At 44.8% G+C, this 13,255-nt stretch overlaps 1 protein-coding gene across 1 annotated transcript in view; it reads left to right on the top strand.

Annotated features, from left to right (window-relative positions):
- LOC142159548 (voltage-gated inwardly rectifying potassium channel KCNH2-like) overlaps window positions 1-10,959 on the top strand; it is a 115,435-nt gene extending 104,476 nt beyond the window's left edge. Inside the window, exon 6 of the mRNA XM_075214440.1 lies at window positions 10,645-10,959. Coding sequence (XP_075070541.1) covers window positions 10,645-10,959 — 315 coding nt within the window. The remainder of the gene's footprint in view (window positions 1-10,644) is intronic.
- The last annotated feature ends 2,296 nt before the right edge of the window (window positions 10,960-13,255 follow it).

Here is a 13,255-nt window from a genome sequence, read left to right as displayed (position 1 = left end):
GGGTCCCTGCTCAGATATTACAGGTACAGTGACAGGTGAGAGGTCCCTGCTCAGATATTACAGGTACAGTGACAGGTGAGAGGTCTCTGCTCAGATATTACAGTGACAGGTGAGAGGTCTCTGCTCAGATATTACAGGTACAGTGACAGGTGAGAGGTCCCTGCTCAGATATTACAGGTACAGTGACAGGTGAGAGGTCTCTGCTCAGATATTACAGGTACAGTGACAGGTGAGAGGTCCCTGCTCAGATATTATAGGTACAGTGACAGGTGAGGGGGTCTCTGCTCAGATATTACAGGTACAGTGACAGGTGAGAGGTCCCTGCTCAGATATTACAGGTACAGTGACAGGTGAGAGGTCCCTGCTCAGATATTACAGGTACAGTGACAGGTGAGGGGTCCCTGCTCAGATATTACATGTACAGTGACAGGTGGGAGGTCTCTGCTCAGATATTACAGGTACAGTAACAGGTGAGAGGTCTCTGCTCAGATATTACAGGTACAGTGACAGGTGAGGGGTCTCTACTCAGATATTACAGGTACAGTGACAGGTGAGGGGTCTCTACTCAGATATTACAGGTACAGTGACAGGTGAGAGGTCCCTGCTCAGATATTACAGGTACAGTGACAGGTGAGAGGTCTCTGCTCAGATATTACAGGTACAGTGACAGGTGAGGGGTCCCTGCTCAGATATTACAGGTACAGTGACAGGTGAGAGGTCCCTGCTCAGATATTACAGGTACAGTGACAGGTGAGAGGTCTCTGCTCAGATATTACAGTGACAGGTGAGAGGTCTCTGCTCAGATATTACAGGTACAGTGACAGGTGAGAGGTCCCTGCTCAGATATTACAGGTACAGTGACAGGTGAGAGGTCTCTGCTCAGATATTACAGGTACAGTGACAGGTGAGAGGTCCCTGCTCAGATATTATAGGTACAGTGACAGGTGAGGGGGTCTCTGCTCAGATATTACAGGTACAGTGACAGGTGAGAGGTCCCTGCTCAGATATTACAGGTACAGTGACAGGTGAGAGGTCCCTGCTCAGATATTACAGGTACAGTGACAGGTGAGGGGTCCCTGCTCAGATATTACATGTACAGTGACAGGTGGGAGGTCTCTGCTCAGATATTACAGGTACAGTAACAGGTGAGAGGTCTCTGCTCAGATATTACAGGTACAGTGACAGGTGAGAGGTCTCTACTCAGATATTACAGGTACAGTGACAGGTGAGAGGTCCCTGCTCAGATATTACAGGTACAGTGACAGGTGAGAGGTCTCTGCTCAGATATTACAGGTACAGTGACAGGTGAGAGGTCTCTGCTCAGATATTACAGGTACAGTAACAGGTGAGAGGTCTCTGCTCAGATATTACAGGTACAGTGACAGGTGAGACGTCTCTGCTCAGATATTACAGGTACAGTAACAGGTGAGAGGTCTCTGCTCAGATATTACAGGTACAGTGACAGGTGAGAGGTCTCTGCTCAGATATTACAGGTACAGTAACAGGTGAGAGGTCTCTGCTCAGATATTACGGGTACAGTGACAGGTGAGAGGTCCCTGCTCAGATATTACAGGTACAGTGACAGGTGAGAGGTCCCTGCTCTGATATTACAGGTACAGTGACAGGTGAGAGGTCCCTGCTCAGATATTACAGGTACAGTGACAGGTGAGAGGTCTCTGCTCAGATATTACAGGTACAGTGACAGGTGAGAGGTCCCTGCTCAGATATTACAGGTACAGTGACAGGTGAGAGGTCTCTGCTCAGATATTACAGGTACAGTGACAGGTGAGGGGTCTCTGCTCAGATATTACAGGTACAGTGACAGGTGAGGGGTCTCTGCTCAGGTATTACAGGTACAGTGACAGGTGAGAGGTCTCTGCTCAGATATTACAGGTACAGTGACAGGTGAGAGGTCCCTGCTCAGATATTATAGGTACAGTAACAGGTGAGGGGTCTCTACTCAGATATTACAGGTACAGTGACAATTGGGAGATGGGTCTGGTTCAGATTATGAAAGATGTTCTGCAGAAAGCACAATGTACAGTTGTGTGAGAATCTCATTCTAGTTATGACAGATACAAGTCAAGCTCAGATAAGTCTGAATTTTTCCCTTCAGAAACTGTTATTTTAGTCTTTTTATAGAAAGGGTCTTGGAACGTTCTGTCTCTCCCTTATTAGGCAGTGTACTGTGTATATATCTACATAAGCAGTCATGGGTTTAGGTTACATTTGCGTTCCCTGGTCATTTCCAGCCTGGACAAAGTGAGACGATAGAGAACAGTCCTTTATTAGGCCTCAATCAATGAGGAATGGAGGCCAGAAGGTCAGAGCCGTGAGGCGCCGCAAACTGGTCATTGGTATCTCGCCAAACAGACTGACAATTATGGGGGTATGTAGTGTAAAGAATATAATTATCACACAGTAGGGCATAGGACATTGTACACACAGTGATATATTGATATACAGAATGATATATTTATACTGCATTAATATAGATCCATTCAGGAATAGAGAGAAGATGGGAGAGGAGTTATAGGGAAATTAATGTGTGACTAGTTACAGGGAGAGGATGGGAAGGAAGTATTGGGAGAGAATGCAGAGGAATTATTGGGAGGGGATGGAGCAGAGTTATAGATATTTAATGTGGGAAGAGTTGTAGAGAAAGAATGGAGGAAGCGTTATTGAGGATGGGTGTGGAGTCATTGGGAGAGGATGGGGAGGAGATGTTGGGAAATTAATGGGTAACTAGTTATAGGGAGAGAATGGAGGAAGTATTGGGAGAGAGTGGGGAGGAGTTATTGTAAGAGGATGGGAAGGAAATATTGGGAGAGAATGGGAAAGTGTTTTTTGGAGAGTTATTATTATATGATGGGAAAGCATTAGTAAGAGAGGATTGGAAACAGTTACTTAGAGAGGATGGGAAACAGTTGCTGGAATAGGATGGGAAGGAGTTATAAGGAGAATATTAGAAGGGGGTATTGGGAGAGGATGGGAAGGCGTTACTGGGAGAATGCTGAGGTAGGGCTCGGAGCAGTGAGGAAAAGGGCTGGGTCAGTGAGGATAGTACTGGATCAGTGAAACGAGCACTGTGTTACAAGGAAAGCACTGAGTCAGTGAACAGATAGTTGGATCAGTGAGAGTGCTATGTCAGCAAGGAGAGCACTGGGTCAGTGCGAAGATTGTCGGGTTAGTTAGGAGAGTGCTGGGTCAGTGAGACAAACATTGTGTTATGAGGAGAGCGCTGGGTCAGTGAACAGACAGTTGGGTCAATGATGAGAGTGCTGGGTCAGTGAGAAGAGCACTGGGTCAGTGAGAAGAGTGCTGGGTCAGTGAGGAGAGCACTGGGTCAGTGAGAAGAGTGCTGGGTCAGTGAGGAGAGTGCTGGGTCAGTGAGGAGAGCACTGGGTCAGTGAGAAGAGTGCTGGGTCAGTGAGGAGAGCACTGGGTCAGTGAGAAGAGTGCTGGGTCAGTGAGGAGAGTGCTGGGTCAGTGAGACGAGGACTGTGTTATGAGGATAGTGCTGAGACAATTAACAGATAGTTGGGTCAGTGAGGAGAGCGATGGGTCAGTGAGATGATTGTTGGGTCTGTCAGGAGAGTGCTGGGTCAGTGAGAGATTGTTGGGTCTGTCAGGAGAGTGCTGGGTCAGTGAGGAGAGTGCTGGGTCAGTGAGGAGAGCACTGGGTCAGTGAGAAGAGTGCTGGGTCAGTGAGGAGAGTGCTGGGTCAGTGAGACGAGGACTGTGTTATGAGGATAGTGCTGAGACAATTAACAGATAGTTGGGTCAGTGAGATGATTGTTGGGTCTGTCAGGAGAGTGCTGGGTCAGTGAGAGATTGTTGGGTCTGTCAGGAGAGTGCTGGGTCAGTGAGAGATTGTTGGGTCTGTCAGGAGAGTGCTGGGTCAGTGAGGAGAGTGCTGGGTCAGTGAGAAGAGCACTGGGTCAGTGAGAAGAGTGCTGGGTCAGTGAGGAGAGGGATGGGTCAGTGAGATGATTGTTGGGTCTGTCAGGAGAGTGCTGGGTCAGTGAGAGATTGTTGGGTCTGTCAGGAGAGTGCTGGGTCAGTGAGGAGAGTGCTGGGTCAGTGAGACGAGGACTGTGTTATGAGGATAGTGCTGAGACAATTAACAGATAGTTGGGTCAGTGAGGAGAGCGATGGGTCAGTGAGAGATTGTTGGGTCTGTCAGGAGAGTGCTGGGTCAGTGAGAGATTGTTGGGTCTGTCAGGAGAGCGCTGGGTCAGCAAGGAAAGCACTGGGTCAGTGAGGAAATTATTGGGTCAATTAGGAGAGTGCTGGTTCAGTGAGTAGAGGATGTGAAAACGTTTTTGGGAGAGTATCGGAAACAGGTACCATGAGATGATGGTAAAGCGTTACTGAGAGAGGATGGAAAGGAGTTATTATTAGAGGATGGAAAAGCAATAGTAGTAGAGAATTGGAAACATTTACTGGGGAAGGATGGAAAGTAGTTACTTAGAGAGGATGGAAAACAGTTGCTGGGATAGAATGGGAAGGAGTTATAAGGAGAATATTAGAAGGCGGTATTGGGAGGAGGTGGGAAGGAGTTACTGGAAGAGTGCTGAGTTATAGTGATGAGAGCACTGGATCAGCGAGGAGTCAGTGAGGAGAGTGTTGGGTTATGGGGAGATCATTTTTTCAGTGAGGAGAGCACTGTGTTTTGACGAGAGTGCTGGGTCAGTGAGGAGAGTGTTGGGTCAGTGAGGAGAGCGCTGAGTCAGTGAGGAGGGTACTGTGTTATGGGAAGACTGCTTGATCACTGAGAAGAACACTGGGGTACAGGGACCGTGTTCGGTCAGTGAGGAGAGCGCTGGATCAGGGAGGAGATCACTGGGTTATGGGGAGAGCACTGAGTCAGTGAAGAGAGTGCTGGGTCACTGAGGGGAGCGCTGGGTTTTGGGGAGAGTGCTGGATCACTGAGAAGAGCACTTGGGTACGAGGAGCTTATTCGGTCAGTGAGGAGAGCAATGGGCTATGAGAAGTGCTTTGGGTCAGTAAGAAAAGCACTGGGTCACTGAGGAGAGCGCTGGGTCAGTGAAGAGAGTGCTGAGTCACTGAGGAGAGCGCTGGGTTATAAGGAGAGCACTGGGTCAGTGAGAAGATCACTGGATTATGGGGAGAGCGCTGGGTCAGTGAAGAGAGTGCTGGGTCACTGGGGAGAGTGCTGGGTTAAGGGAACAGCACTGGGTCACTGAGGGGAGAGCTGAGTTTTGGGGAGAGTGCTAGGTCAGTAAGGAGAGTGCTGGGTCAGTGAAGAGAGTGCTGAGTCACTGAGGAGAGTGCTGGGTCACTGAGGAGAGAGTGCTAGGTCAGTAAGGAGAGCGCTGGGTTATGGGAAGAGTGTGGGTCACTGAGGAGAGCGCTGGAAAACCAGGGAGAGTGCTAGGTCAGTAAGGAAAGCGCTGAGTCATTGAGAGCGCTGGGTCACTGAGGAGAGTGCTAGGTCAGCAAGGAGAGCGCTGGGTCATTGAGGAGAGTGCTGGGTCACTGAGGAGAGTTTTATGTCATTGAGGAGAGTGCTGGGTCATTGAGGAGAGCGCAGTGTCATTGAGGAGAGCGTTGGGTCACTGAGGAGAGCGCTGGGTTATAAGGAGAGCGCTAGGTCGTGAGGAGAGTGCTAGGTCACTGAGGAGAGTGCTGGGTCACTGAGGAGAGTTTTATGTCATTGAGGAGAGTGCTGGGTCATTGAGGAGAGCGCAGTGTCATTGAGAAGAGCGTTGGGTCACTGAGGAGAGCGCTGGGTTATAAGGAGAGCGCTGGGTCGTGAGGAGAGTGCTAGGTCATTGAGGAGAGCGCTGGGTTACTGAGGAGAGTGCTGAGTCACCAGGGAGAGTGCTGAGTCACCAGGGAGAGTGCTAGGTCAGTAAGGCGAGCACTGGGTTATTGATGAGAGTGCTGGGTCACTGAGGAGAGGGCTAGATCATTGAGGAGAGTGCTGGGTTATTGAGAAGAGCGCTGGGTCACTGAGAAGAGTGCTAGTTCAGTAAAGAGAGCTCTGGGTTATGGGGAGAGCGCTGGGTCACTGAGGAGAACGCTGGGTCATTGAGGAGAGCGCTGGGTTACTGAGGAGAGTGCTGAGTCACCAGGGAGAGTTCTAGGTCAGTAAGGCGAGCACTGGGTCATTGATGAGAGGGCTAGATCATTGAGGAGAGTGCTGGGTCATTGAGGAGAGCGCAGTGTCATTGAGGAGAGCGTTGGGTCACTGAGGAGAGCGCTGGGTTATAAGGAGAGCGCTGGGTCGTGAGGAGAGTGCTAGGTCACTGAGGAGAGTGCTGGGTCAGTGAAGAGAGTGCTGAGTCACTGAGGAGAGTGCTGGGTCACTGAGGAGAGAGTGCTAGGTCAGTAAGGAGAGCGCTGGGTTATGGGAAGAGTGTGGGTCACTGAGGAGAGCGCTGGAAAACCAGGGAGAGTGCTAGGTCAGTAAGGAAAGCGCTGAGTCATTGAGAGCGCTGGGTCACTGAGGAGAGTTTTATGTCATTGAGGAGAGTGCTGGGTCATTGAGGAGAGCGTTGGGTCACTGAGGAGAGCGCTGGGTTATAAGGAGAGCGCTGGGTCGTGAGGAGAGGGCTAGGTCACTGAGGAGAGTGCAGGGTCATTGAGGAGAGCGCTGGGTTACTGAGGAGAGTGCTGAGTCACCAGGGAGAGTGCTAGGTCAGTAAGGCGAGCACTGGGTCATTGATGAGAGGGCTAGATCATTGAGGAGAGTGCTGGGTTATTGAGAAGAGCGCTGGGTCACTGAGAAGAACGCTGGGTCACTGAGGAGAACGCTGGGTCACTGAGGAGAGCGCTGGGTCACTGAGGAGAGTGCTAGTTCAGTAAGGAGAGCTCTGGGTTATGGGGAGAGCGCTGGGCCCCTGGTGTCTGACCGATGTCCCTGGTTATACTGTACCACGTATCATCGTCTCTCAGCTGCAGTGATGTGTGATTGATGGCTGCAGGATCGTTATCAGCAAGGACACATCAACCCTGTGATCTGATCTGCTGCCCGTTTAATTAATGACACAGTGTAATAACGGCTGATCCTGCCAGCTCCTCGTATCATCCAGCCTGTCTCATCCATCTCTCCCAGATGTCTGATGTGTCGCTCTGAATCTTGTAGATATGTCGCCTTATTATGTACTTTGTGTGAGGCGAGCGGGTTCACAGCGTGCAGAAGATGCTGACAGGACACATAGATCCGATCACTGACTGTCAGCACTGCTGTTATAGGGGTGCTCTCATGGGGGTGATGTTATAGAGGTGCTGTCATAGGTGTGATGTCATAGTGGTGCTGTCATAGGGGTGATGTCATAGTGGTGCTGTCATAGGGGTGCTCATAGTGGTGATGTCATTGGTGTGATGTCATGGGGGTACTGTTATAGGGGTGATGTCATTGGTGTGATGTCATGGGGGTACTGTCATAGGGGAGATGTCATAGTGGTGATGTCATGGGGGCGCTGTTATAGGAGTGCTGTCATAGGGGTGATGTCATTGGTGTGATGTCATGGGGGTACTGTTATAGGGGTGCTGTGAGACCCTCAGACCTATATCCGTGATTGCTGTATATCTCCATATCACAGGTCCATGTTTCTGTGTAATGGTTGAACTGTTTATAGCATACAATGAAATAAACATATTCTACAAAAAAACAACTCTTCAGTAAAAGTGGGCATCACTGTATCACCTCACCTGCTGCAGACCCTGAACCCCTTATCTGGGTCCCCTAGTAACCACTAGGCACAGCCCATCCCAGAATCCGCTCTCCACACCCCGGTATATACTGAGTATACACTGATAATGATCACACTGTATAATAATACTGAGTATACACTGATAATGATCACACTGTATAATAATACTGAGTATACACTGATAATGATCACACTGTATAATAATACTGAGTATACACCGATAATGATCTCACTGTATAATAATACTGAGTATACACTGATAATGATCATACTGTATAATAATACTGAGTATACACTGATTATGGTCACACTATATAATAATACTGAGTATACACTGATAATGATCATACTGTATAATAATACTGAGTATACACCGATAATGATCTCACTGCATAATAATACTGAGTATACACTGATAATGATCACACTGTATAATAATACTGAGTATTCACTGATTATGATCACACTGTATTATAATACTGAGTATACACTGATAATGATCACACTGTATAATAATACTGAGTATACACTGATAATGATCACACTGTATAATAATACTGAGTATACACTGATAATGATCACACTGCTCTGTATAATAATACTGAGTATACACTGATAATGATCATACTGTATAATAATACTGAGTATACACTGATAAGGATCAAACTGCTCTGTATAATAATACTGAGTATACACTGATAATGATCATGCTGTACTGTATAATGACACTGAGTATACACTGATAATGATCACACTGTATAATAATACTGAGTATACACTGATAATGATCACACTGTATAATAATACTGAGTATACACTGATAATGATCACACTGTATAATAATACTGAGTATACACTGATAATGATCATGCTGCACTGTATAATAATACTGAGTATACACTGATAATGATCACACTGCTCTGTATAATAATACTGAGTATACTCTGATAATGATCACACTGTATAATAATACTGAGTATACACTGATAATGATCACACTGTATAATAATACTGAGTATACACTGATAATGATCACACTGCTCTGTATAATAATACTGAGTATACACTGATAATGATCACACTGTATAATAATACTGAGTATACACTGATAATGATCACACTGCTCTGTATAATAATACTCAGTATACACTGATAAGGATCACACTGTATAATAATACTGAGTATACACTGATAATGATCACACTGTATAATAATACTGAGTATACACTGATAATGATCACACTGCTCTGTATAATAATACTGAGTATACACTGATAATGATCATGCTGTACTGTATAATGACACTGAGTATACACTGATAATGATCACACTGTATAATAATACTGAGTATACACTGATAATGATCACACTGTATAATAATACTGAGTATACACTGATAATGATCACACTGTATAATAATACTGAGTATACACTGATAATGATCATGCTGCACTGTATAATAATACTGAGTATACACTGATAATGATCACACTGCTCTGTATAATAATACTGAGTATACTCTGATAATGATCACACTGTATAATAATACTGAGTATACACTGATAATGATCACACTGTATAATAATACTGAGTATACACTGATAATGATCACACTGCTCTGTATAATAATACTGAGTATACACTGATAATGATCACACTGTATAATAATACTGAGTATACACTGATAATGATCACACTGCTCTGTATAATAATACTCAGTATACACTGATAAGGATCACACTGTATAATAATACTGAGTATACATTGATAATGATCACACTGTATAATAATACTGAGTATACACTGATAATGATCACACTGTATAATAATACTGAGTATACACTGATAATGATCACACTGCTCTGTATAATAATACTGAGTATACACTGATAATGATCACATTGTATATTAATACTGAGTATACACTGATAATGATCACATTGTATAATAATACTGAGTATACACTGATAATGATCACACTGTATAATAATAATACTGAGTATACACTGATAATGATCACACTGTATAATAATACTGAGTATACACTGATGATGATCATGCTGCACTGTATAATAATACTGAGTATACACTGATAATGATCATGCTGCACTGTATAATAATACTGAGTATATACTGATAATGATCACACTGCTCTGTATAATAATACTGAGTATACACTGATAATGATCACACTGTATAATAATACTGAGTATACACTGATAATGATCACACTGCTCTGTATAATAATACTGAGTATACACTGATAATGATCACACTGCTCTGTATAATAATACTGAGTATACACTGATAATGATCACATTATAATAATACTGAGTATACACTGATAATGATCACACTGCTCTGTATAATAATACTGAGTATACACTGATAATGATCATGCTGCACTGTATAATGACACTGAGTATACACTGATAATGATCACACTGCTCTGTATAATAATACTGAGTATACACTGATGATGATCACACTGCTCTGTATAATAATACTGAGTATACACTGATAATGATCACACTGTATAATAATACTGAGTATACACTGATAATGATCACACTGCTCTGTATAATAATACTGAGTATACACTGATAATGATCATGCTGCACTGTATAATGACACTGAGTATACACTGGTAACAGTACGTGTGTTACGAAGCAGCCTCTGTCAGGCGTGAGGAGGGGGTCTCGGCAGACAGACTACTGTGTAACAGTAGAGGGGGAGAAGTGGAGGATACTTAGGTGAGGATGACTGTGGGAGAGGAGGAAGTCTGAGCAGGTGATTGGGGGACAGGGAGAGTGCTGGATGGGTGCAGGGAGCTATAAAGAACTAACAGGGAAGGACGCAGAGATGAGAGCAGCTGCCCGAACCCATCTACACGCAGGGATTAGATCTGTCACAGCTTTCCTGCAGCTTACATGGGACCTTCCCCATCTCTGACACACAGCTGCGGGGATCCCTGTCTTCACAAGACACCAGCCAAGCTCCTCTACTACCTCACAGCACCCAGGATGCCAGCAGCATGGAGACCGCTGGGCACAACACTGGGCACAACACTGGGCACTGGAAGATCAGCACCTCCAAAGACATGAACCATGAGGAGCTGAGGAGGGACCGGCTGCTCTTCCAGGGGTCTCATCCCAATATGTCCCTGAAGAGGAAGGAGAGTGGACGGAAGGACACCAGGGTGAAGAGGGCTGTACGGATCTCCAGTCTGGTGGCCCAGGAGGTAGGAGGACCCCAGGGGTCAGTGTGTGGGTGACCTGTACTATGTGTTGTGTCCATAGGCGTCTCTGGGACCCCCTCTTAGGCATTGTTGGGGTCCTGCGGGTGTCTGACTTAGTCTGGGCAGTCATTAGGGGGCATGGATGGGTCACAGTGTCTGTAGATATAGGACATGGTCTGATGGGGAACAGATGCAGATTATTTATCTTCCCTGTGTGTACTCTGTGTCTCACTAGTAGCTAATAATTAATTCAGACCTAGAGCGTGTAACCCCATCACTGCCAGTCACTGGGAGAGACAGAGGCACCTGGAACAGTGGGTGATTTCAATGCTGTCTCAGACATTGTCACTGGGGGTCTGTCCAGGACCACTCGCCTTATACTTAAAAAGATTCTGCCCTATATTTTATAATCCGCAGTGCATGTTTTCTGGATATCCTGTACATTATTTACTAGGGGATTGTCTAACATAAAGATAACCTGTTCCTGTAGGAAGATGCTGGAACTACGGCAGAGTTATAACTATCGCAGTCTGTAATACTGGGACGTAGCGCTGCTAAGCAGACCTGGCCCTGAGGGTTGTCAGAGACCAAGTGAATGAAATGAATCATTTCATACAGTGTAAGAGTTATCTACAAATGTATCCAGCTCGTCTGCATTAATCTAATTCACTTGGGAGCCAGAGACACAATTTGTCTTCACTTATCAGTCGTGTTACAACACGGTCCTGCGTTCCTCTGTGCCACTCAGACTGCATCCATCACCCCCTCTCCCAGTACCACACCAGCGCTCAGTCATTACCTACTAATCAATACGTTGTTATTGGCCCTGCTGTGTGCTGTGAGCCGTTCAGGAGGAATTCTCTAGTTTAAGAGCTCTTTGGTCTACTTGCTCTATATCTTGCTTCTTTGTTAAATGCTGCAATTGTAGGTAGAGAATTTTACACTTTACCACTAGATTGTAAGCTCTTTGGAATAGAATTTCTGTTATAGTGCCAGGCGGTTAGCATTGCTACCTCACAGCGCTGGAGACCTGGGTTCTGTTTTATCTGTGTGGCGTTTGTATGTTCTTTCCCGTGTTACATACTGGTAGGTTAATGTCAGTGTGTGTGTAGAGGATTTGGATTGTAAGCTTCACTGTTGTAGGATTGATTTAATATTCTCTGTAAATGTGTTTCATAATATGGTGGCTCTATATAAATACTGGTAAATTATAATAATTTGCTCAGAGTCCTCCATTTAATCTTTTGATTGCAAGCTCCTTGTAACAGTTTTATCAGAACATCGCAAGATTGTATACTAAACTCTCAGGATAGTGTCGTCTTTTAGATTGTTAGCTCCCATAGCTAAATTATATCATATCCTGGAGGCAGGTTCTCCTTCATCGCAATCATTTCTATATAGGACACAGGTCTATCAAGTTCAAACGTTTATAAAATTGTAATTATGTTGATAGAGAGGAAGACAAAACACCCCCATCCCCTCCCAGTCACAGCTTGGGGGGCGTTGTGTTGCTGACGCAGTCCATGGCGCTCATTACGTCCCCGCCTCCCTCACTACATTTACTCTACGTAACAAAACTTTAGCATAAAGAGCTGAGAAATAGGGAAAGATAAACTGATGGGGTCTATTTATGATGCTGTGTGAAGTAAGGCTCTGTTATCACTGCGTACAGTTTATCAAAGGGTTAACGCCTGAGAAATCACAGGTATAACTAGTGGTGAAAAGCGCAGCTTTCCTTCCTGACGCCTTATGGATGGTGTAATCTAATTAATATATGGTCTATAACATAAGGGAGAAAGGGAGAGAATTAATCTGTTGCACCAATGGGTGAGAGCTACAGACCCAATAATTCAATATTGTTCAAGATGAAACGTTAATTGTAGTGTTGTGTGGGGGCAACCACAAGACAGACAAGAAGTTTGTTAACAAGGTCACATAAGATCACTATTGTTCTATTGGTAAAATTATGGAGGAACACTAATAGTTATAACTTAACTTTTATTATAATAAATGTTAAACAAAATACCAGCGAAATATCTAAAATTACTATACAAATAAGGACAGACAGTGAGTGAGGGTAAAATAAGCTGGATATACTGATCACCATCTCTCAAATTATTGCGGGGAATTTCATATATGCCTACAGAAGTTACAAAACAAATTTCCTCCAACATTTGCCTATTGTATGAGAAATCAGTACATTTGCAATGATACTATTTGAAACAAATTTATACAACACCCAGATCATTTACCGGCTAATTATAACTCTCAGTGGACATAACACATCGTATCTCCGCACATTGTACATCATATGCAGACTACAGGAGGACAT

Source organism: Mixophyes fleayi, chromosome 5 (assembly GCF_038048845.1).
Source record: "Mixophyes fleayi isolate aMixFle1 chromosome 5, aMixFle1.hap1, whole genome shotgun sequence".
NCBI lineage: Eukaryota > Metazoa > Chordata > Amphibia > Anura > Limnodynastidae > Mixophyes > Mixophyes fleayi.
Note: the sequence above shows the minus strand (reverse complement) of the source record. Positions and strands in the feature narration are given on the sequence as shown.